This window comes from Onychostoma macrolepis, chromosome 15, assembly GCF_012432095.1.
Source record: "Onychostoma macrolepis isolate SWU-2019 chromosome 15, ASM1243209v1, whole genome shotgun sequence".
Classification (NCBI taxonomy): Eukaryota; Metazoa; Chordata; class Actinopteri; order Cypriniformes; family Cyprinidae; genus Onychostoma; species Onychostoma macrolepis.
In genome coordinates, this window is record NC_081169.1 from 10,350,603 (window position 1) to 10,376,189 (window position 25,587).

The following is a 25,587-nucleotide window of genomic DNA, read 5'->3' on the forward strand; positions in this document are numbered from 1 at the left end:
ACTACTACTACTACTACTAATAATAATAATAATAACATCAACAACAATAATTGGGCCAAGATGATTAAAGGGAAAACACTAGATAATGTGTTGGGTTCAGTTTTAACAGCAAGAACACATTTTAAAAAACAAAGAAAAAAAAAAAAGTAAAATTTTTCAGGAAGGTTAAATTGAAATTTAATTTATGATTTAAAAGTGGCAAACATAAAACAGGGGTTAAAATGCATTCTCTCAGAACACAGTACGCCCAATATAGAATAAATCCCCAGTTTCGCAGCTTACTAATACATGTTAATTACACCCCCACAAGGAAAATTAATTTTATGCTTCGTTTAGAACGACTGTGGTATAGAGGATGGAAAAGACATGAAAAACGAGGCAAAGGCATCTTTAATAAATGGCTGATGCTCCAGAAATGTTAAATAAATGTGATACATAAAGAAGACATGCATAAATGTTTAATGTTTAACTGCAAGGTGAAGTGTGTAATTGCTTCAATGTTAAAATACCTTTTCCTTTCTCAGCTTAATGAGGACAGACAACAATTAGTACATCTTTCATTTCTTTCATTAGTTCATTTCCCTCTGAAACACTCAGTGATGCCATCAAAAACGCAAAGAAAGATAAATGTTTTAGCTTTACTAAATGCTTTAGTAATATAATGTTATATAAAATATGTATAATATGCCAACTATTTTTTTTTTTTTTCAATTCTAATCAGGCACCAAATATAGTAGCCGTTAAAAGTAACATCTAGATGTAAAGGTATCTCTGACCTTCCTGGTTTGAAAACAGACATTATTATTATTACTTTTGCAGTAGCACAGAAATTACACATTTCACTTTTAAATTATTAAACCACTTTGTATTCAAGAAGACAATATGGTCTGAGGCAGGGAGAATCCTTCTCTTTCATAACAATGCTTCCAATTTATTTTGTTTTGCTAGATTAGCATCTTTTCTTTAAGGCTACCTGTTGTCGGCTGTCATTAAAATCACTATCTAAGCCAGGGAGAGCTGTTTTATCTGCAGGGCTGTGGCACGTCATTTTAATTAAAGCGTGTCGTCTCACTCCGGTAGAGGGAGGGGAGTCATAGTGACGTCCATAATTAAAAATTGATCTGGGGCACTGCAGGAATGATGAAATCCTGGGAGGAGGGAAGAGGAGGTGCGGTTGATCGAAATGCAAACTCAACATTTTGACAATCTGCAGCTTTGGGTGCCATATAAGGGTATGGATTCCATTCCAGAAACAGTAAAATCTGGATAATTAAAAAAAAAAAAAAATCAATGCATGTTTTATGTATTGTTTTTCACACATATGCTATTGTTCACAAGTTTGGGGTATGCATTTTTATTTTTTATTTTTTAAATAATACTGAAAGAAGACTGTTATGCTGCTTTTATTTGATCAAATATCACAATAATATTGCAATATTATTAAAAATTTAAAGTAATAGTTTTCTATTTGAATATATCTTAAAAAGTAATTTATTTCTATGATACATAACTGAATTTTCAAAATCATTACTCCAGTACTCAGCTTCACATGATTTTTCAAAAATCATTCTAATATGCTGATTTGCTGTTCAAGAAACATTTCTTCTTATTATCAATGTTTAAAACAGTTGTGCTACTTCTTTTATTTTTTATTTTTTTTTGTAGAAACCATGATTTCCCCTTAAAAAAGTAACAAAAAAATATATATCTTGAACATATTAAATTTGTCAGTAATGTTTAATATATTTAGCAATAATGGGCCTCATTCATGAAACATTCGCAAATATATAAGTGAATTTGGAGGAAACTGTTCAGAAAACTCTCCTGCAGAGTCATAAACACTTCATAAACCTCAGAATTGAACGTTAAACATTTTGCTCTGATGTTCTATGAATGAATGAATGAATAAATAAATAAAGTAAAATAAAATTAGCACGCTTCTAATTGTTACAGTAAGTAATAGCAGTACCAGCAACAATGTCAATATAATAATCGCATGACTAGATAACTGACAAGTTGCTAATCTTGTATGTACAAATGCAGTATTTGGATTGGGATTTGTAAATCAGCAGTAATCTATATTACGGCCTGTAATCTACACTGATAACGGGCTTTCGTCACAACCAGGCAGTGGTTTTGCACTTCCATAGCAGCATAAAGAGAACCTGGCATGTGGAAATGAAGAAACGGTGCAGATAACGCAGACTTCACGCTCTTTACCACTGTGGGACAGAGATGCCCTTGCTGGGAGTCATTTAATCAGCTCATCAGTCATTCATGGTGAATGGAACATTAGCCCTTCTCCGCTTCCCAGTTCACACATTAACCATCTGCTAATCAGGACTGATTGGGCACAACTACTCTTAAGTTCATCCAGGGAAACATGACTGCAATGTATATCCTCCTAAACGTACTCTTCCAACACAGCCGTCATCAGTCATTATCAGTATGTGGGTTGTGTTTGTTTGCATGTGCAATCTGGTTAAAATAGTTAAGAAGCCCAGTGGAAACAACCTATGCCGCATTCAGAGCGCAACACATGATGCAGCTCTGCAGTTAGCACTGAATGAGTGAACAAAAAATGGAAGGAACTTCATCATTGTGCATAAACCAGAGAAGCTGTGTTAAGCCTCTCTGGTAGTCTGTGTTGTCAGTCAATATTTCCTAATAGATCTGAGCTGGACATTGTATGGTTTTAGCATGCAACACTATTCCATTGTAGAGAGAGAAAGTTAAAAAATAAATTGTGTAATTTGATGGACTGCTTCAAATCTAACAAACAACACACACACATTGATTTCCACGTTCCATGGACTGTCCATAGATGTAATGTGTTTTTTTTTTTTTTTTTTTATTCTGTGAAAAAATGTATTTTTATACCTTTACCCTAACCCCACACCTAAACCAGCGAAAAGCTGGAATCGTGTTGCGTTGCATGTAGTTAGGGCACAGTGTTAGTTTACAACTTGATAATTTAAATACATACATACAATACATTATATTTATACATCTGCAAGTTAATTCCATTTTCTATTTCAAAAACAACAACAACAAAAATATAATAGTGTGTGTATGTGTGCATATGTGTTTTGTAGAAACAGAAATAACATTGCTATAACAAGGTATTATATGTTAGGGATTAAACTATTTTAATGCTCAACGCAGAGGCAAAGAACGCATGACTCGAGTCCCAAATTTAAGGACTTGTGACGTGACTCGACATAATCAAAGAAGACTTGCAACTGAACTTAATTTGCACTCACTGATAGATGTGAACGCTTTCTTCCCAAAAGACACCTCTATGAGCAAAGCCACTTAATCAGTCCGTTCTAGCAGACGCTTTTCAATGACAATTACGACACATTTTAATTATTCTTCCAGCAGGTTTAATTAATCTTCTGTACACATTCGTTTATGGCTGTACTAACACAAAATGTTACGTTTTATTGAAAGATAGCATTGAATATGACTTGGATTACCTAGAGAAGAGCCTACTTATGTGAATTCAGTATGTTTTTGTTCAAATTTAGCAGAGTGTCTGCTTTGTTCAAACACTCCTGGATGTTTTATTGACACCTACTGGCCTGAATGAATATCTAATGAATATATATCTAATCAAAAATATCTATTGTCCATCCATCATCATCTATCTGTCCGTCCATCCATCTCTCTGTCTGTATGTCTGACCATCTACCATCTGTCCATTCATCTTGTCCATCCATCATCTATATTTCCATCTGTCCATCCATCCATCATCATCCGGTGGTGTAGAAATAACTAATATTGCACATGAACATACTCATAACACTTATGCAACTGTGACCTGCACCACCTGTGAATTTTAACACGTCATTCACTGTATTCGTCTGCCACACTGTATTTAGCCCTATTTGGACATTTTTTCCCTCAGGACTTTGGTAGTGTTTTGCAGAAAATCCCATTTAATCCAGTCAGAACTGTTTTCTTTCACCTTCCTCAAGTGTGCAACTAAAGCTAAATTTAGCATTTCACTACCTGGTTTTCCAATTCATTTTCTTCATTAGATATTTGCATTTGTTTTAAATAATTGGTGGATCTAGTTCTGCTGGCATCTCATTATACTTGTAAATTAATCCTTTCCAAAGTGTTAAAAATTAATCCTATCTAAAGAGTGCATTCAGTGGAATTTACAAGATGGAATGGAAACAGAAAAGAAAAAAAAAAAAATGTTTTGGAAGTGCTCAGCTTCTGATTTACGAGGAGTCGCTTTTAACCACTTTTACCATGCGCTACCAAGCTTATTTTCTGCAGCCGTGCACAAGGCTTTCTTAAGGATCTTTATTTAAGGAACACAGCTGTGCTCTTTACTTCCTCAAAATAAAACACTCAAAGAATAAAAGTATCACCCTCACAAGATGTGCTTTAAAGACAAAGCCAGCAGGCACATGCTGCTGCTCAGAGCATTCTTTTGCCACACTGAAAAATTGCAACTGAACTTAATTTGCACTCACTGATAGATGTGAACGCTTTCTTCCCAAAAGACACCTCTATGAGCAAAGCCACTTAATCAGTCCGTTCTAGCAGACGCTTTTCAATGACAATTACGACACATTTTAATTATTCTTCCAGCAGGTTTAATTAATCTTCTGTACACATTCGTTTATGGCTGTACTAACACAAAATGTTACGTTTTATTGAAAGATAGCATTGAATATGACTTGGATTACCTAGAGAAGAGCCTACTTATGTGAATTCAGTATGTTTTTGTTCAAATTTAGCAGAGTGTCTGCTTTGTTCAAACACTCCTGGATGTTTTATTGACACCTACTGGCCTGAATGAATATCTAATGAATATATATCTAATCAAAATATCTATTGTCCATCCATCATCATCCGGTGGTGTAGAAATAACTAATATTGCACATGAACATACTCATAACACTTATGCAACTGTGACCTGCACCACCTGTGAATTTTAACACGTCATTCACTGTATTCGTCTGCCACACTGTATTTAGCCCTATTTGGACATTTTTTCCCTCAGGACTTTGGTAGTGTTTTGCAGAAAATCCCATTTAATCCAGTCAGAACTGTTTTCTTTCACCTTCCTCAAGTGTGCAACTAAAGCTAAATTTAGCATTTCACTACCTGGTTTTCCAATTCATTTTCTTCATTAGATATTTGCATTTGTTTTAAATAATTGGTGGATCTAGTTCTGCTGGCATCTCATTATACTTGTAAATTAATCCTTTCCAAAGTGTTAAAAATTAATCCTATCTAAAGAGTGCATTCAGTGGAATTTACAAGATGGAATGGAAACAGAAAAGAAAAAAAAAAAAAAATGTTTTGGAAGTGCTCAGCTTCTGATTTACGAGGAGTCGCTTTTAACCACTTTTACCATGCGCTACCAAGCTTATTTTCTGCAGCCGTGCACAAGGCTTTCTTAAGGATCTTTATTTAAGGAACACAGCTGTGCTCTTTACTTCCTCAAAATAAAACACTCAAAGAATAAAAGTATCACCCTCACAAGATGTGCTTTAAAGACAAAGCCAGCAGGCACATGCTGCTGCTCAGAGCATTCTTTTGCCACACTGAAAAATTGCAACTGAACTTAATTTGCACTCACTGATAGATGTGAACGCTTTCTTCCCAAAAGACACCTCTATGAGCAAAGCCACTTAATCAGTCCGTTCTAGCAGACGCTTTTCAATGACAATTACGACACATTTTAATTATTCTTCCAGCAGGTTTAATTAATCTTCTGTACACATTCGTTTATGGCTGTACTAACACAAAATGTTACGTTTTATTGAAAGATAGCATTGAATATGACTTGGATTACCTAGAGAAGAGCCTACTTATGTGAATTCAGTATGTTTTTGTTCAAATTTAGCAGAGTGTCTGCTTTGTTCAAACACTCCTGGATGTTTTATTGACACCTACTGGCCTGAATGAATATCTAATGAATATATATCTAATCAAAAATATCTATTGTCCATCCATCATCATCTATCTGTCTGTCCACCCATCCATCATCTATATGTCCGCCTGTCCATCCATCCATTCTTCCACCTATCTATGTAATCAAAATATCCATCCATCCATCATCTGTGTCCATCCATAATCTATCTACCCATCCGTCCATCCATCTCTCTGTCTGTATGTCTGACCATCTACCATCTGTCCATTCATCTTGTCCATCCATCATTTATCTGTCCATTCGTCCATCCATCATCTATCCTTCCTTCCTTCCTTCCATTCATTCATCCATCCATCCATCCATCCATCCATCCATCCATCCATCCATCCACCCACCCAACCATCATCTATATTTCCATCTGTCCATCCATCTTCCATCTATCCATCATCTATCTGTCTGTCCATCCATCCATACTTCCACCTATCTATGTAATCAAAATATCCATCCAACCTCCCATCCACATATCCATGTGTCCACCCATACATCAATCCATCTTGTCCATCCAGCCATCCATCTGTTTGTCCATCGATCCCTCCCTCCATCTATCCATCTGCATGTCTATCCCTCTCTCCCTCTCTCCATTCAACTCCAAGGCTTTTAAAACTTGACTTTGCAATATTTATTTATTTTTTTACATTCTACTGTCATTTCATATTCAATTGCAGTAACTGAATTTAAATTTTAAAGACATGAATTCAGTTCAGTGAATGATGCACAACCTTGGTAAACACTTAACACATTTAACCCTGGTAATGCATTTAACACATTACTAAAGTGCAGTTTACCTTACAGTGTATTACAGGAAATCAGATATCAGGCTCTGTGTTGCCTATTCATCATATTCATATTCATACTTGCATACCTAAAGTAAATCTTATAGACAGCCTTTCATTTAGGGGATAAAAATGCCTAAAGAAATTTGTTCTGGTTCAGAGAGTTCTTGTCCCCTCCAGCTGTCCTCTGGTGTGAAAAGAAACAGGAACCTATTTTGATATGTCTGTCTCTATCCGTCTGTTCTTCTGGAGAGGCTGTTCGAGGTGTTACTCTGAGCTGTCAGTGGTACATTGACTTCCTGTGGCATCCTGTCAGAAGGAAGTGTGGCCAGTATCATATTAGAGCACAAGTGCCTTTCTAAATCCATGCCTTTATAGATTGTTTGCTGTTTATGTAGAGTAAATGTATTTACTCCTAACATGACATCGGCTTTAACAGAGAAATACATTACAATCTATATGCATGCCCTAGAAATAAACTACTGACATTTGACACACTTATTCAATCAGAAGGAGCAGCATTGTAGAGATTTGGTTAAAATGTCACAAGAGAAAAGAAAAAGCTTAAACAAAAGTGACTGTTTTAGAATCAATTGCTGTGCTTTAATGTGCATGAGATTTGGCAGGCTGGACTTTTCCTTGGGATGACCCAGTTTCTTAGAGTTTTAAACTAATTCACTCTTAAATGTACAGTTCACCTGAAAATGAAAATTCTGTTAGCATTTGCTCACACTTATTTAAATTATAATTACACTCGCAGATGATTTGTAAATTGATACATTGTGATGTTTGCACCACGTAAACAGCTCCATATGTATGGCCTTTCAGATGTGATGACAGTGAACTTGCTTGGCAGCTCACCTGGTACAGCATTGCATTTGAGATGCACAGCGCTTTGGTACGAGCTCTGTGAAACACGAGTCAATATATAAGAGCTCAAAGACCTGTAGAGGCATTCTAAAATCATATTTTTAATATTATATATATTTAATATTAAATATTATTATTTATTTTTATTTTTTCTCTCTAACATTTGCTGTTGCCAACTCTATTGGCAACAGCAAATCCAACCATAAGTTTATGGTTGGATTTAGTGTAGGTTAATTTCAAATGTATTAATCTTTTTTTTTTTTTTTGTATTATTTTATTTTTTTCTTCACTCACCAGACGTTTCATTTTCTAACTGCTATGTTATGTACAACAACCAGCATTATAAAATATTAAAAGTGCACTAAGCAATTTTTGCCAAATGATGTTGATATTTGAAAGCACCAAAACAAGCATGCCCATAGCCCAATAGGACCTCACACCTATTTTGATATCTCCGCCCCACACGTACGTACACAACCATGGCATAACAACGGTCACGCAAACAAGTGAAGATGGCATACAAGCATATTTAAACAAAAGTCAACACAGATAAGTTGTGTGAAACAATGCAAAATCAACATTACTCACCTATCAAAAAGAAACAATGCAACCTCGGCGTCCGATTCGAGCCCTTCCCGCTCTTTGAGTTCTCTCCAGCGCTGGAAAGCTGCTCTGATATTTATGCAGGTCCTGCCTCTTGCCTGATCGTAATCCTTCTTTTTAATGTTTTGTTATTCTGATATTTTCCTCTTTTTTATCTTCCAGTTCTCTCTATCTATAGTCGATCTGCTAATATCCGTCCTGTACACTCAAATTGAGCGCTGTGTCATTACAAGACACGCCCCTTACTGCTGATCGGCTGCAAGTGTGTTTTGGGACATGGTCCAACACTGTGGTCAAAAGCGTTTTTCAAAAATTGCTTAGTGCACCTTTAATAAGACTATATTGTTTTAGTGCTACTCACTGGTGAGTGTTGTGAAATGTGGAAAAATCTAATATTATGTGCTAAAAAAAATCACCACAGACACCTTTTTTTTCCATTGAGACAGGTTGGATTTGTGTGATATATTCTAATTCTAAGTCTTTGACATTTTATGTTAGCTTTGAATGAGGAAAATTCCCCTCTTCAACATTTCCATTGTAAGGAAAAGCTTGAACATACAACTATTTTTTTAAATTGATTGATTTATTTTTTAATATAATTTTCACTTGTGAGTGAAAATTATAATTTAATAATTTTGAGACTTTTTTATAATCTGGAGAGCTAGTAATGTTAGGAATGTCATTCCAAAGCATATCTACCATTTTATTGTTAATTAATTTAATATTTTCTTATCAAAGTATCAATGTTTCATACAGCCCAAAGTATGTTATTTTATTTTATTTTATTTTCCCACCGGAAATGTGTTGCTTTTATGCTGTTATGCCATATAGTTCACTGTATTTTTCCCAAGGTTGTGAGATGGATACTAATTCACAGTTGTCCCCAGCACCCAGGCTAATTAAACATACCAAGCATCTGTGAATGAGTAGATATCACGTGTGGATTGTAACCATTAGCAAAGACAAATTAGCCTGGTTTGTGCCCACCTCTCCCAGCACAGATTTTGTATTTGCTCGTTCATGTCAAAAATAATCATCTGTTAGTGTGACCATAGAGTCATCCTCTCTGATATTTCTGTCTTCTTTCATGAATGGGATTTCTGAGGCTCAAAAGAACATTGTGCACAAACACTTTGAATTTTGGATATCCCACAGCTTTAGAAAGTGCTCTGGGAATACATGGCCCATAAACAGTGCAACTTCTGACAGATGAAGCAAAGATTTTCTCTTTTATCATGACAAAGGCATCCTGCGGTGGAATAAAATGAAAGTTCCTCCTGTCATTTTTTTTGTCATTCTGAAACCTGAAGCATAAGTCAGGTCCATAGAGATGAAGGCCATTGATTGTAGCATTAAATAATAGAGTAAATAATCAGCAGTAAACAGAAGCAATATTTAGAGCGAGTCCCAGCAGTGAAATCAATAGAGATTGGTACTTAACAACATGCACAACATATCATTATTACAAACTTATACAGGAGGCTGGATATGTTATTGGATATGCAATTGCACCACAAGAACTTTGCTCCGCTAGCACAACCAGTTGCACTACTATAAATGTAATTAGATTTTCAATTCACAAAACAATGAGGCTTCTTACCTGTAGACCAAAGTGTCATCTGCCGAGCTGTTGTACTGAATCTGATACATCCTGATTCCAGGGAAATGTTGTTGCGAAGGCCACCTGATGAGTGCAGAATTTGCCGTAAGCTCAGCAAGTACCACCTTCCTCTCCTGAGACCTGGTCTCATTGCTTACGGATGAAGTTGACTTTGCAGATGTTAGAATATCAGATGGTCCTGGATCAGGTTCTCGGATTCGGTTAGTGCTGTTAGCTAAGTGCGGCAGCGGGTTGACCACCAACTCCACCGTGCCTGTAGACTCCCCCGCGGCATTAGACGCAATGCAGGTGAAGATTCCTGTATCCTTCAATGAAGTGATGTTTATCTCCAAGCTCCCATTGCTAAAGCTTAAAGTACGGGTGGTGTTGGCAATTAGACGGCCTTCTGGGGAGATCCAGTGAACATCTGGGTCTGGGTCCCCATTGGCCTTGCATTTCAGACTGGTGGGCTGGCCCTCCATGGCGAAGGTTTTGGGAGATTTCCTTGTTATCACAGGGGGATCACATATGAACTCTTCCTCTGGGATGGTCCAAAAGTACTTTGCCATAAGGTCGGGAGGTGACGCGCAAGTTTCCAGGTCATCCTCCCTCGTAAGCCTCCTTAGCCAGAGTAGCTCACAGTTACAATGTAGTGGGTTCCCTCCAAAACTTAGGACAAGGGAGGAAAGGGGTGACCCTTTTGACTTGGCATAAACTGGTATCCTAAGGAACAAGGGATCAGGGGGTATTTTCTTTAGCTTGTTGGATGTCATATCCAAACGGGCTAGTTTGTGTAGGTTCGAAAAGACTCCTAGAGGGACGTGCTCTATGAGGTTATGGTCCATGTTGAGAGTGTTCACATTGGTGAGGCGTCCTATAGTGTCCCACGGGATGTCCACCAGGTTATTGTACGAGAGATCCAGGTCCTCAAGAGTCCCCAAAAAGTCGTCAAATGCATGTGGGGAGATGATGTGCAATTGATTGTTGGCAAGGATAAGGTGCCGAAGGTTGGTTAGTCCTCGGAAGTGGTCGTCCGCGATGACACTCAGGCGGTTGCTGTCTAGGTGCAGTGCACGCAGCCGCTTAAGATCGGCAAAAGTGTAAGGCATAATCTGGCTGATGGTATTGCGAGACAGTGTCAGGTGCAGGAGACTGGTCATATTTGCAAAGTCCCTCCTCCTTACCACCGTGATGAAGTTCTCGGTGAGACGCAGCTCTACTGTACGCCGGTCAATGACTGTTGGCACAAAAAGCAGGCCGGTCTTGGCACAGAGGATGGCTAGAGATGGCGACAGGTTCTGGCACATGCAACGCTTGGGGCACAGCTGTCCCGACACAGACACAGCCAACACCAGCAGGGAGAAGATCAGCCACTCCATCTCTCAGGGGAACTGCAAACAAGCAAACACAGTGTGCCAGTGTGATGACATGTAAATGCACTCTCCACTTGAACATTCAAAGCCAATGACTTTGAAAAATGCACTCACACTGTATTGGATGGATAGTCATAAACAACATCATGCTGTTGACAGTGGCCTAGAGTAAGGACAGTAGTTTGTAAAGTATTTCTAAGTCGCTCTTGGGCTCCGTATACAAATCCGCACTCAATCCTTGTGTTCTCTTTGTTGTCTTTGAAATTCCAAGGTTCATTAATACCTTGGAAAATGTACCTAACATTGAAGTATCTGGTTGATACTTCATGACTTGTTCTAATCTTATGTGAATTGATTATAAACAAAACAAAATAAATGTTATAAAACATTAATGCAATGAAAAATAAATCAGTCACACTTTATTTGAAGGTTCAGTTCTCTCTATTAACAAACCATTAACTATGACTTTTGCCTCAATAAAGTCCTAATTTACTGCTCATTAATAGTTAGTAAGGTAGTTGTTAAGTTTAGGTACTGGGTAGGATTAGGGATCTAGAATCATGCAGAATAAGACATTACTATGTGCTTTATAAGTACTAATAAACAGCCAATATTGTTATAATTGGCATGCTAATAATCAACTAGTTAATAGTGACAACTGGTCCCTATACTAAAGTGTTACCTACATTTCTTACTTAGGTACTGTAAAAAACACACAGAGATACTCACTCTGGGCTTTGACTAGGTCAGAGAGTGATATTAAAAGCATATAATGGAAATGTTATTTAAAAATGCCTTTTTTTGTACCACTGTATCACAGCTTACTAGATACACTGATATCAAAAGTAAGAATCCTTGTACCATGGTAACAGCAAAATGTGGCTTTTCCATGTTACGGTTACACGGTAATGTCAAATCAACTCATTATAAATAAGTGTGTGTGGAGATGATGTAAGGTGGCAGAAATATGTAACCTCTTGAAACTGCATTAAATATACTAGTACACACTTCAACAATACAAATACTACATGTTTTCCAAAATCAAACTAGAGTCCTCTGAGAAAAAAAGAGACCAGTACAAACAATTCTTATATATTGTATTCAATTCCGTCTTTTCCTCTCAATCACAATAAAACCAATTCCCAAAATACAGATAAGGTTTGTTTTAAAGTATCTGTCCTTCATGAAATGAGTGCATGTCAGCAGGTCTTGAGATAGACATAAAATAGAGATTAATCTTTGTGTATATTAGGATGCCATTCAACATAATTTAAACAACAACATCACAGAAACAAATCTGTCCTGCTTAAAGCTGTGGCAAAGTCTTTGTTTTGCTGAGATGCATCTGATAAACTCTTTAATAGATTTATAGCTGTTATTGTGTGGTTATGCTGTGTCATCATAAAGCTGCCCCTCTGGTTGACAATAGGCCTATTTATGACGTAATTTCTGCTGCTACGGCCATTGGCTTTACAACATAATGATCTACGTGAGACTCGTTATAGGCCATTAAATGTTTTTAGTATGTGAATTTGGAAAAAATAATAAGTATGAAAAGTCATACCACTGTATGTAATAACATTGAATCCATGGACTAGTAACTTGATTGTAGTTGCCTTGAGCGAGCCAAAGGATTTGCATTCCATCACAACACAGCCATGTAAAAAAGAAAACGTACCAAAAAAAAAAAAAAAGGATAAATCAGACAAATACTCTCATGAGGTTTGTTTAAAGACTGCTCTTATCATCAAAATCATAGAAAGTTATCTCTGATGTATCAATCTGATTTGGCATCCAGTTTGTTTTTGTTTTTTTCTGTACCACTGGCTTCACCAAACAGCATGCTGTTCTTTGTACTTTATTACTGTGCTATCGGTGTTTAATTGTTGATGATTTGACATGACTCTGGGTTGTTTTGTTCTTAAAAGCTCATCTCGGAGTTGCTGTCATAGCAACAGGTCTGTAAGCTCAAACCTGAACAAAAACAGCTTTATTTAACTAACAGGTTTCAATACCTTATTTTATATACAGTGTATAAAAGCCACAATTTATACTTCTGTTTAGAATTTGGAGGCAGGTTATTTATTTATTTATTATAAAAAAAAGAGTGCATTAAATTTATCAAAAGGGACAATAAAGACATTTATCATGTTACATAATATTTCTATATTTAAATTGCTGTTTTGAACTATCTATTTATCAGACAACCCTGAAAGAAAAGAAAAAAGAAAAATACGCAGTGCAATGTTTTCAACATTGATAATAACACAAAATGTGTTTTGAGCTGCAAATAAATCAGAATAATATAATTCTGAAGGATGATGTGACACTGAAGACTGAATGATGCTGGAAGTTCTCCTTTGCATCACAGATATAAATTACAATTTAAAACATATTCAAGAAAACAGTTATTTTAAACTGTAATAATATTTCATAATATCACTTGTAGATTTGATCAAACAAATCTGACCCCAAACTGGTAGAGTCTATTAGTACATTGGCAATTAAAATGGGATTACGTTTTATAATTTATATATTTGGCATGAATCTGACAAACAAGCAGATCAGCCGTAAAACTCAATGTAAAAAGAACATTTTAGGGAGACCTACACATAACAGGCTCACAGTTGACTCTGCACATTAAACTAAGAAGAAAGTATTTAAACATCAAGAAAATGCAGCTGATTCTTCAGTCACTGAATTAAGCTAAAGCCACATCAAATACAGTATATAGGACTTTCCGCTGGGAATTAGTGAAAGATTAGTTCATGGCAATACTCAGATACAAACCCAAATACCCTTCAGAACAGTAGCCAATCCTTCTCCTGAAACCTCTCCATCTGTAAGAAGCTTACGTTTAAAGACTGACTGGTGGATAAAACTACCTGAAGTAGAAGGAGAGAGTGACTCTCTTCCACTTTACTCTGACGCTAGTGAGAGGCAGTAAGTGATTTCCGGAGTCTTTCCACAGTTGCCTCTGCGACTGGCAGAATTTCTGACCCGGAGAGCTCTGACGCAATGGAGATGGATTACCACGTCTATGTCTGCTTTCTACCAGAGTGCCCATGGGCCCTGTGAGGTAAAAGCGTGGTAAATCAATCTGAACTTCCTTTTCCTGGAAGGAATGGGGGGAAAAAACTACCTCCCAGATCCTTTTTTTTTTTGAAGGACTCCGACTAGCTGCTCCGTTATTTTGCTTGCTTGCTTGCTTTGTTTTTGTCCGTCTATTCAAAGCGGCGGCATATTAGTTGCAACTAGTTTGCTGCAATGCATTGTTGTGCATCATCGTGTGACTCAAACCCCTTTGTGATTCAATCAATGTCATCCAGTGGAGAGCTCTAGAATCAAGCAATCACAGTAATCATATGCTGCCTTGGGACTTGAGACGTGACCCGCAGGGCGGATGTCATACTTGTCTGTCACTCACAGTATGCGCCGAATTATAAACTGAATGAAAGTGACTGTTCTGAGCTTTTCAATTAAAAATTCACAATGGATTTAATTCAGCACAATGGAGGCCCAGTCGGGTGTCATCAAAGATGGAGACCCTTTGGGCGCAACAAATTGGCTTGAGAAACAGAGTAAAAAACACAAAAAATAAACCTCAGAGAAACACAAACCCCATGCTTTTTACCCTGGATATCAGCTGTCTCCAGCACTCATTCATCTTGGGTAAAATTATGTCCATTAGTTCATGTTGCTATGACAATCCAAAACAAAGAATGCATTAATCACATTCCATTTTCAGGCATTTTATCTTAACAGTGGGCCTGCGGTTTGCTTCTCAGTATTGAACACCGATCTGAATTATATCAACACAGTGACAATCCACAGAAACAGGGATTTTCTTTTTTTTTCTGAGCCAAAACAGATGCTTCAAGTACATAACACATTCAAATAACAGCAGTTAGCCATTTCTGTTCTTTCCAAGGCCTGCATAGCCATTACAATTCCCCTAGTTACAGGCCTCATTTGACTGCAGATGTTCCCTGGCCCATTTAAATAAATAGTTAAACCACACTAGTAGGTGAGATTTTCACTTTAAAGAATAATTCACCCCCAAAAAATCTGAGATGTAGATGAGTTTGTTTCTCCGTTGAAACAGACTTGGAGAGATTTAGCATTACATTACTTGCTCACCAATGGATCCTCTGCAGTGAATGGGTGCCGTCAGAATGAGAGTCCAAACAGCTGATAAAAGCATCACAATAATCCACAAGAACTCCACACATCTTCAGTCCATCAATGAATGTCTTTTGCAGTAAAAAAAACTGTTCGTTTCTAAGAAACAAATCCATCATTAAAGCATTTTAACTTTATACCATTGCTTCTGGCTAAAATATAAGTCCATAAAGTATAATGCATTTTTCGAGTGCATCCATCTCCTGTTGTCCTCCTACATCACAACTAAACAACATATTTTTTAAGAACTGTTTTTGCTTGTAAACAGTGCTTGATCTGCACATATTTCTCTCCAGATTCAGGCGAGACAATATTTTCACTACTGAAAGCAGTATTAAAAAAGAACTTGCATTTTGTCCTGGAGCAACTGTTTGAATTCAGATCTTAATTAGTTTCTTACAGACATGCGGCTTTTTACTTCACAGGATGTTAATTGATAAACAGTTGTTTTGATTACTTGTGGGTTACTTTGATGTTTTTAACAGCTGTTTAGACCATCATTCTGACGGCACCCATTCACTGCAGAGGATCCAATGCTTAGCAATTATGTAATGCAATTTTTTTCCAAATCTGTTCTGATGAAGAAACAAACTCATGTGCATCTTAGCTGGCCTGAGGGTGAGTACATTCTCAACAAATTAAAATTTTTAGGTAAACTCTTCATTATTCTTCGTAAGTAAATTGTTATGTAGATGAGTTTGTTTCTTCACCAGATATATACATGTGTGTGTGTGTGTGTGTATGTATATATATATATATGTGTGTGTGTGTATAAAAAGAGGCATTTTTTCTGGGCCGAAACAGATGATTTTGCAGATGTGTTCAAATAACAGCAGTTAGTCGTTTCCACTCTTTTTGATGCCTGTGCATCTATTACAATCCTCCTAGTTAGTGTAGGCCTCATTTGACTGCAGATGTTCATTGGTCCATTTAACATGGCTTGAGTTTTAAAATTAAATGCAGTGGATTCATATATTCACACTGTGAGGGTTTCCTCACTAAGAAAATGGAGACGTTTTAATCACAGACTGATGCAGGATGAGCTGTTAATTGTTTGCTCGGTGTTAAGTCTCAGAGGGAGATGATGCCCTGAATATCCTTGAAACTTGTTTCAAATGTGATAACATTTTTGTTTTGTGGTCTATGAAGTCCTCAAAGACTTTTATTAAATGGGATGAAATGAGTCAATATCAATTGACCTGTCTGATTTCATAGCTCCTTTATAGAAGAACATTTTTCATTTGTTTAATTTGTGGTGATTGATAGCATGAGCTCAAGGTGTAGTTAACCATGAAAATGTATTTAATAAGTAATGGGACTATTTACAAATGGTTCATAAACCATTAAATGCTCCATTTATATGCAAATGCAATCCTAAACATTTAAAAATTAATTTAAAATCGTAATAGTAAATGTATAGTGTGATTGAAGAATCATTTTGCATTACACAGATTTTTGTCCAATTGGATCTATCTAAACAGAGGCGCAGGAAGTGGGGGTGCTGAGGGCCCTGGAGTACCCCCTGTTTGTTTCTGTGGGCAACTGTTTAACTGTTGGGAATAAAAAAAATAAAAAATCGGAGAGTCTATTTAAGTGCAAACAGCCCGGTTGTTGGCAGAGGCTATTTACACTAACTCCACCCACAAACGTATGATTGGGATAGTCAAATTTGCAAAAGACGGTCATCAATTGTTAGATTCAGTGGCGCAGATGGTAATGTGTGTGTGTGGTAATGTGTGTGTCACGCTCCTTTTGACACGATCAACCGGGGTTCGAATCTACCTTTTGGTGAACTTTTTTTCCCCCGCGCCCCTGTATCTAAATGAGATTCAATCAGATCAGGTCTAAAATGAGAATTTCATTCAATCAATCAAAGAAAAGAAAAGAAAGCAAAAGAGTGAAGTGACGTGTGGCCAAGTATGATGACCCATACTCAGAATCAGTGCTCTGCATTTAACCCATCCAAGTGCACACACACAGCAGTGAACACACAGCCATATTGCTGTGGCACCCGGGGATGCAGTTGGGGGTTCGGTGCCTTGCTCAAGGGTCTCACCTCATCGAGGTATTGAAGGTGGAGAGAGCTATGGACATTCACTCCCCCCACCTACAATCCCTGCCGGAGCTGAGACTCGAACCTTAATCAATCTTAATGGTAGTTCATAGGATTAAACACAAATATGAGCAACATGAGTTTAAATGTTTACGATTTATAAATGTAAATATAAATATATAATATAAAGGTAACACTTTAGAATAGGGAACACTTATTCACTATTAACTACGACTTTTCCCTCAATAAATTACTAATTTGCTGCTTATTAATAGTCAATAAGGTAGTTTTTAAGTTTAGGTATTGGGTAGGATTAGAGATTTAGAATAAGGTCATGTAGAATAAGCCGTTAATATGTGCTTAATTACTACTAATAAATGGCTAATATTCTAGTTATATGCATGTTCATAAGCAACTAGTTAAGATACCCTAAAATAAAGTGTTACCAATATAAATATAGCAAAATATTAGGTATATACCTACATTTTGCTGAGATTTTCACTGATAAATAAATGTTCACAAGTATAAGCATTCAAGTCTGTAAATTATTCTATTTTCTTATATATTAGTACATAAAATTGCATGCATAATAATAAAACATTAATTGCTATTATTAGTAGTATTATTATTAACAACAACAACAACACTACTACTACTACTACTACTACTACTACTACTACTACTACTAATAATAATAATAATAATAAAACTGTGGCTTAAAGCAGTTCTAATTGGATTATTGCAGATATTGCAAGTACTGCACTGCAGGACACTGCTGTCACACTAAGCTATTCTGACATGTTGTTGCCAACACTTATACGCTCATATGCTAATGTCCACACACATAAGTACAGCTCTAACCTACTTTTTGCTTATTAATGCTGAAAATCTGTATACTTTGTGATTGTTAAAGGTCACACTGCAGGACGCTGAATAAATGGACACGGAACCAGGTGCACATAGACACTGCGATTTTAAATGGTAGTAGGAGGTAAAACCTAAGCACTTTTTAAATTGAAATCTTTACTTCCTGTTGGGATCCTGATTAGTAAAATTATGCTAAAAGCACCAAGAGATTGCCTGATTATTATTTATTTATTTATTTTTATTTTTATTTTTTCTCAAGAGAAACCTTATTACTATTCTATCACTATATTACTAACGAATCTATCAATGTTATATATTCAAAAGAAAATCAAATTTGAGAAGATCATTTTCATGTTGCATGTTTACAGGCAAAATCCATCATCTTTGCTGTCTAGCCAATTAATACATATCTAAGATAAATATTTTGCTTTGATTCTAGGAATTAATAATATACCTGTCACGAATCTGGTCTGCACTTCCGTTCATTCACCACCAGAGGTCACTCGCTCATTATATTGACTTTCACACCACACATCACAATGGACTGCGTTTCCCATCAGCCATCTCACCAATCACACGCTCACCTGATCATACGCAAACAGCTGTAACCAATCACACACTCTATTTAAGCCATGGACTTTCTCTCCCTCGTTGCCGAGTATTGTATGCGTTTACTGCTCCCCTAGCCGTAGCTACTCTACTGAGCCCCTGATAGTTTTCCCCTGCCTGTTTTGTATTGTGTTTTCCCCTGCCTGTTTTGTATTGTGTTTTCCCGTGTTTGTTTTCTAGCCCGTGTTCCCTGGATTAACCCTTGCCTTGCCGTTTGGACACTGTTCGCCGATCGTCGACCCACGCTTGCCCTAGGATTACTCTTTGTCTTGTCCCTGCCATACCTGTTTGCCATTGTTTCGACCCTGCCTGTTATGACCACGTCTCTTGTCAATAAAAGCTTGCACATGGATCCGCACGTCTCACGTCTCGTCAGCCACATTACAGAATACTCGGCCCCACAAGGATCCAGCAACTGGACATTGGTCAGGTATGGACACAAATAGACTATTGTTTGCCCTTAAACAAGGCCCACGTTCATTGGAGAACCATATTAGGGAGTTTTTAGTTTTCGCTCATTATTTCAATTTACCAGACATAATTTTGATTGAGATTTTTTGTGATGGCATTAAGCAGCCTCTGCGATCTCAGCTCAGACGCGAGGGCCCGTGTTCATCACTGAGTTGTTTTTTGGACTATGCTTTATTGACTGTTGGTTCAGTGTTCACTGTGGGTGTCATGGAGGAATACAACACTGCACTCACTCATGAAATGGCAGCTACACTAGAGCACACTCACAAAATGGCGGCGACAGTTGAGCCCGTTCACAAAATGGCGGCCACAAGAACACCCCGTCAGGTCACTGCTGCCATTCACGAGTCAAGTCAAGCCACAGTTGATCTTAAAGAACCAAGTCAAGTCACAGTTGATCTTCGCGAGTCAAACCAAGTCACAGGTGATCTTCAAGTCGCAGCTGATCTTCTCGAGTCCAGCCAAGTCACAGTTGAGGTTAATGAGCCAAATCAAGTCACAGTTGATGTTAAAGAGCCAAGCCAAGTCACAGTCAATCTACATGAATCAGGGCAAGTCACAGTCGATGTTAAAGAGCCAAGTCAAGTCACAGTTGATGTCAGAGAGTCTAGTCAAGCCACAGCTGATCTTCTTGAGTCAAGACAAGTCACAGCTGATATTCATGAGCTAAGCCAAGTCGCAGCTGATCTTTTCGAGTCAAGCCAAGTCTCAGCTGATCATCCAGAGTCACTTCATGTCACAGCTGATCTCCTAAGGTCAAGTCACGTCAAAGCTGCTCGTCCAGAGTCACAGCAGGACGTCACAGCTGCTCGTCCAGAGTCACAGCAGCACGTCACAGCTGCTCGTCCAGAGTCACAGCAGCACGTCTCAGCTGTTCGTCCAGAGTCACAGCAGCACGTCTCAGCTGCTCGTTCAGAGTAACAGCAGCACGTCTCAGCTGTTCGTCCAGCTGTTCGTCCAGAGTCACAGCACGTCTCAGCTGTTCGTCCAGAGTCACAGCACGTCTCAGCTGTTCGTCCAGAGTCACAGCACGTCTCAGCTGTTCGTCCAGAGTCACAGCACGTCTCAGCTGTTCGTCCAGAGTCACAGCACGTCTCAGTTGTTCACGTCACAGCTGACTGTCCAGAGTCACAGCACGTCACAGCTGACCGTCCAGAGTCACTTCACGTCTCAGCTGACCTCCTAAAGTCAAGTCACGTCACAGCTGCTCGTCCAGAGTCACAGCAGCACGTCACAGCTGTTCGTCCAGAGTCACAGCAGCACGTCACAGCTGTTCGTCCAGAGTCACAGCAGCACGTCACAGCTGTTCGTCCAGAGTCACAGCAGCACGTCTCCGCTGACCTTCCAGAGTCGGGTCATGTCCGGGCTGACACACCCAGATCATCAAGGTCAGTCTTTCATTATCCCAGTCTGATATCCAGTGTGAGGGATTCACCGCTGGTGTCTGCACGCGCAGCTGGTATCCCCAAACGCACTCACTCTAGCCCTCCTGTTCCTGAACTGATTCCCCTGTCTGAAGTGCTTCCCATGATGGGGATAGCTTTATGTTGTGTTTGGGCGGCGTACACCACCGCAGCACTGTCTGAGGTGGTGGCTGCTGCCACAGCTTCTCCAGAGGTGGTGGCACATGCTGCAGAACCCCCAGAAGCGGCAGGGCTCACCTCAGACCCTTGTATGGTGGTGGCGCTCAGTAATGTACTCTCTACCTGTTGTGTTGCGGTCGAAGAGACCGTTAGTAAACTCTCCTTGTGTCCTGAGTTTACTGCTGTAGAACCTCCAGAGGTGGCGGCAACTGCTGCAGAACCTCCAGAGGTGTCAGCGGTATCCGTCTGTGAACTCTCGTTCTTTCCTGTCACGGCTATGGAGGCCGTCAATGAACTCTCGTTCTGTCCTGTCACGGCTATGGAGGCCATCAGTGAACTCTCGTTCTGTCCTGTCACGGCTATGGAGGCCGTCAATAAACTCTCGTTCTGTCCTGTCACGGCTATGGAGGCCGTCAATGAACTCTCGTTCTGTCCTGTCACGGCTATGGAGGCCGTCAATGAACTCTCGTTCTGTCCTGTCACAGCTATGGAGATTACTTATGAACTTCCTGTGTTCCCTACCTCAGTCCTTGTGTCTGTGCATGTTCTGTCTCCTCCTTGTGTCTCAGTTTCCCTTAGGTCCCAGTCTCTGCTGTGGGTTCATGATCCGTCAGGGTATGCACCTGTTCCGTCTGCTCTGCCGTGGTGTTCTACTATCTGGCTCTGGTGGTCTTCTTATCCGCCCTGGTGGGCTCCTGCTCTATCTGCGCTGCCGTGGTGGTCTGCTGTCTGGCTCTGGTGGTCTTCTGCTCCACCCTGGTGGGCTGCAGTCCCGTCGGCTCCGCCCTGGTGGGCTGCAGTCCCGTCTGCGTCGCTCTGGTGGGCTCCGGCTCCGTCTGCTCTGCCCTGGTGGGCTCCTGTTCCGTCCTGGTCTCCGCCTGGGTTCTCTGCTTCACCGGTTCTGCCTGGATGTCCTGCTCTGCCTCAGTCCCTGGTCTTCTCACTCCCACGTGGACCTGGCCCTCCGTCCCTCCCCCTGTTCCGCCTCCGCTCCACCACCCTCCTGGATTGGGTATGTTTGGAGCGTCTGGAAGCCGGGGGGGGCTGCTCTGTCACAAATCTGGTCTGCACTTCCGTTCATTCACCACCAGAGGTCACTCGCTCATTATATTGACTTTCACACCACACATCACAATGGACTGCGTTTCCCATCAGCCATCTCACCAATCACACGCTCACCTGATCACACGCACACAGCTGTAACCAATCACACACTCTATTTAAGCCATGGACTTTCTCTCCCTCGTTGCCGAGTATTGTATGCGTTTACCGCTCCCCTAGCCGTAGCTACTCTACTGAGCCCCTGATAGTTTTCCTAGTTTTCCCCTGCCTGTTTTGTATTGTGTTTTCCCATGTTTGTTTTCTAGCCCGTCTTCCCTGGATTAACCCTTGCCTTGCCGTTTGGACACTGTTCGCCGATCATCGACCCACGCTTGCCCTAGGATTACTCTTTGTCTTGTCCCTGCCATACCTGTTTGCCATTGTTTCGACCCTGCCTGTTATGACCATGTCTCTTGTCAATAAAAGCTTGCACATGGATCCGCACGTCTCACGTCTCGTCAGCCACGTTACAATACCAGCTACAGCCTATATAAAACTGTTAGCCATTTAATTATTTGTCAAATATTGCAGTAATGGCAGTTTTCTGAATTAAACTCAGAGATGTCCAATTCCATGGAAATGTAAAGCTGGGTCAAACAAGGGAAAGTGGCAGTTTGGTTTGATGACCCAATGTGAATAACAGAGGGCATTCTTAAAGAGCTCTTTAATACGCAAAGTGCTGCAGGAAGAGAAAACAGACAAACAACAACAACACATACAGAAACACATAATTGGCCGTGACCTTTGCGCGGGGCTCCCGCAGTACTGGGCAGCTCTTCAAAAGAGCGGTTTCAAGGAGACAGGAAAAGCAGTGCCGTACTCTGTGAGACAGGCTTCTATTCAGCAGCCCTTCATGCAGCTGTCCCTCTAGGCCACTTTCTTTGATGTGATAAGAAAAAAATATTTAAAGATATACGCTGCCTTTTGAAGATAGCTTTCCGTGTGCATTTGGAAATATTCCTCTTGGTTTTTTTTTTTTTTTTCTCCATCAGTGACTGTAAGATTCTGTAAGTGTCTGCGCTTGGGAATAGTTTGTAGGGGAATGCCAGGGGAGCAGTCCTATTGGAGAGAGCAAAAGCTGTGATTGTTATAGTTTTAATAATAATAATAAATAAATAAATACATACATACATAAATTAATTTTTTATTAAGTTAACAATTGACCAGCACATTTTAGTCACTGAAACTAATCTATCAATGTTTTGTAATAAAATACAATTTTTTTTTTTTTTTTTTTTTTACCTTTGGTAAACCTTTGGATTACAAGTAGGGTTGGGTACCGAAACCCGGTACCAATATGGCACCGGTACCTATGTAACCGGTATGTACTAGAACCCTCCTTTGTTTCTCCAAAACGAAAGTAAGAAGCATCATCACCGGCACCTCACGTGAAAAATAATTTCCCGACTGAGAAAATGCACGTGAACTCAAGTCGGAAAGCTCTAATAATACAAGTCCAACAAATCTTTGCAGTGCGTGCGGTTTTCACATTCCGACTTAAAAGCACAACTCGGGAAATGAGAGCATCCGAGAAGCGCGTGAATGCAGAAATTACACTTGCTCTGACGGCAGCAGGTAGCCCTCCATTAACTAGCTAATCTAAACATTCTTAAATTAAAATGCCTTAAGCTAAAATTATCTTGTATTTACGTTTTTAAACCTGTTGTCCAACAAAAGAGAACATTATAACCTTTTTAGTCCACAACACCAGTTAAATGCTTCCTTTTGTGATCTGATGTAGCTTCTTGTCACAGAATGAGGCAGAAAATATGTTCCATAGGCTACTAATACATCGATTGGCAATGGATTATAAATATACTTAATTATTATGAAAATACCAGAGATGGCTTGAATAACACAGATAAACTATACATTTTGTAGTCGAGTGTTTATTGTATTTGTTTTATCATTCAAAATGTTTATATCTTGTTTACTCAGTTACATCCATAGCAATGCATTTGTCCATATTGGGGATTTCCTGGAGCTTCATGAGTTCCGCTACTTCTGTGACTGGATGTGGATTTTTTGTGCGAGGGCGCCCTCTGGCATCCAGTATGAATGAAAAAGACATCATGTGTTTAGTGCTAATGGCCAATCCAATTATTAATTGGCCATTTTTATTTATTTTTTATTATTTTTAAGTATTGGTTCAGGCACCGTTTAGGCACCGGTACCGTTTTAAAAGTATCGATTTGGCACCGGTATCGAGAAAAAAAAAAAAAACGATACCCAACCCTAATAAGTCCGACTCGCAAACCATTAGGCCACGACTTTTCCCCCAATAGTATTTATGTATATACCTTGCAGAAGTTTACCAGTTACTGAATAATAATAATAATATTATTAATAATAATAATAATAATAATAATAATTCTCACCGATTTCTGATTTAATCTTTCTCTTGCATATCTCCTAGACTGATTTGCCAATTAAAACCACTACCTGCTCTTTAAATAAGACTCTGAATAAGAGTTTCTACCTAATGCCCCAAGTTTAGATTATTGAGCCATTATTAAGGCTTTCCTTAGAAGGTTCTAAAATATGAGGTGGTTTTAATTAACATTCTAAAACAAATCCATTATTTTTTTGATATGCTTGTGCATAATGGCCTTCCCTGCAGAATGTTCATGTAACTGTATAGTGTTCTGTACTGTAGGTTTCATTAGCAGCTGCATTCATTGATTGCCAAACCTACTGCCTCAGGCCCTAAACATATATTCCCACATGTGTTAACTGGGCAAATATTTCCATAATTCAAGCTTTTTAATATGTAAGATTTTGCAAATTCCTTCCCCATGGCCTTACGAAAATTCTGAAGCACTTTTTGAAGACAAACTTACAAATGCAACTTGCTGATACAAATGGACTCGGCCTGCCTGAAATATGGTTGTTTTGGAGTGATATTCAACATCCTGTTTACTGCACATTTTATGTGCCCTCATTTTTTGTCATTGATGTCTAACTTGTTCCCTCAGCTCACTATTCTGAATAGCAAAATAAAGGCAGAGGCCTATTTAGACTAGAAACAAACCTAAAACTGCCATAAACACAAGATTCACAATTTGACATCACGAGCTGCAAACAAACCTCAGCAAAAATCATATTTAGAAAGGAAGTTTGCCTTTTCGCTGCGGCTGTCACATCTTATTCTGTCATCCAGATCATTTTTTGTTGAGATTATACAATTCCATAAAGGACTAACTTTCATTATTTTCAACTAAACAATAAATGCAGTATCTGCAAATCCATCATTGTGCAGCTCTGACATGTTATATGAAGGTCAGGCTTCTTTTGGGGAAAAGCATGTGATTACAAATTATGTTAATGTAATGAAGCCTGTTACTGCATCCTGACCATGGACATGATGATGTAGATATAGTTAGCATTGAAAACTAAACTGTTATAGAGTCATGCATTCACTCAGCCATTAAACACGGAGGTCAAACTTCATTGCACACACAAACACACAAATAAGATATTATCAGCTCTTGAGACAGTAATTCAACACTCCACAGTTTACACTGATTTAAAGCCCAAGCACTT

At 38.8% G+C, this 25,587-nt stretch overlaps 1 protein-coding gene across 2 annotated transcripts in view; it reads right to left on the reverse strand.

The window, feature by feature from the left end:
* Window positions 1–25,587, reverse strand: part of zgc:172282 (leucine-rich repeat and fibronectin type III domain-containing protein 1-like protein) — a 139,553-nt gene that overhangs the window by 39,889 nt on the left and 74,077 nt on the right. For both annotated transcript variants that reach the window (XM_058799113.1, XM_058799112.1), the window contains exon 3: window positions 9,806–11,196. In XM_058799113.1, coding sequence (XP_058655096.1) covers window positions 9,806–11,184 — 1,379 coding nt within the window. In that variant the 5' untranslated portion in view covers window positions 11,185–11,196. The remainder of the gene's footprint in view (window positions 1–9,805; window positions 11,197–25,587) is intronic.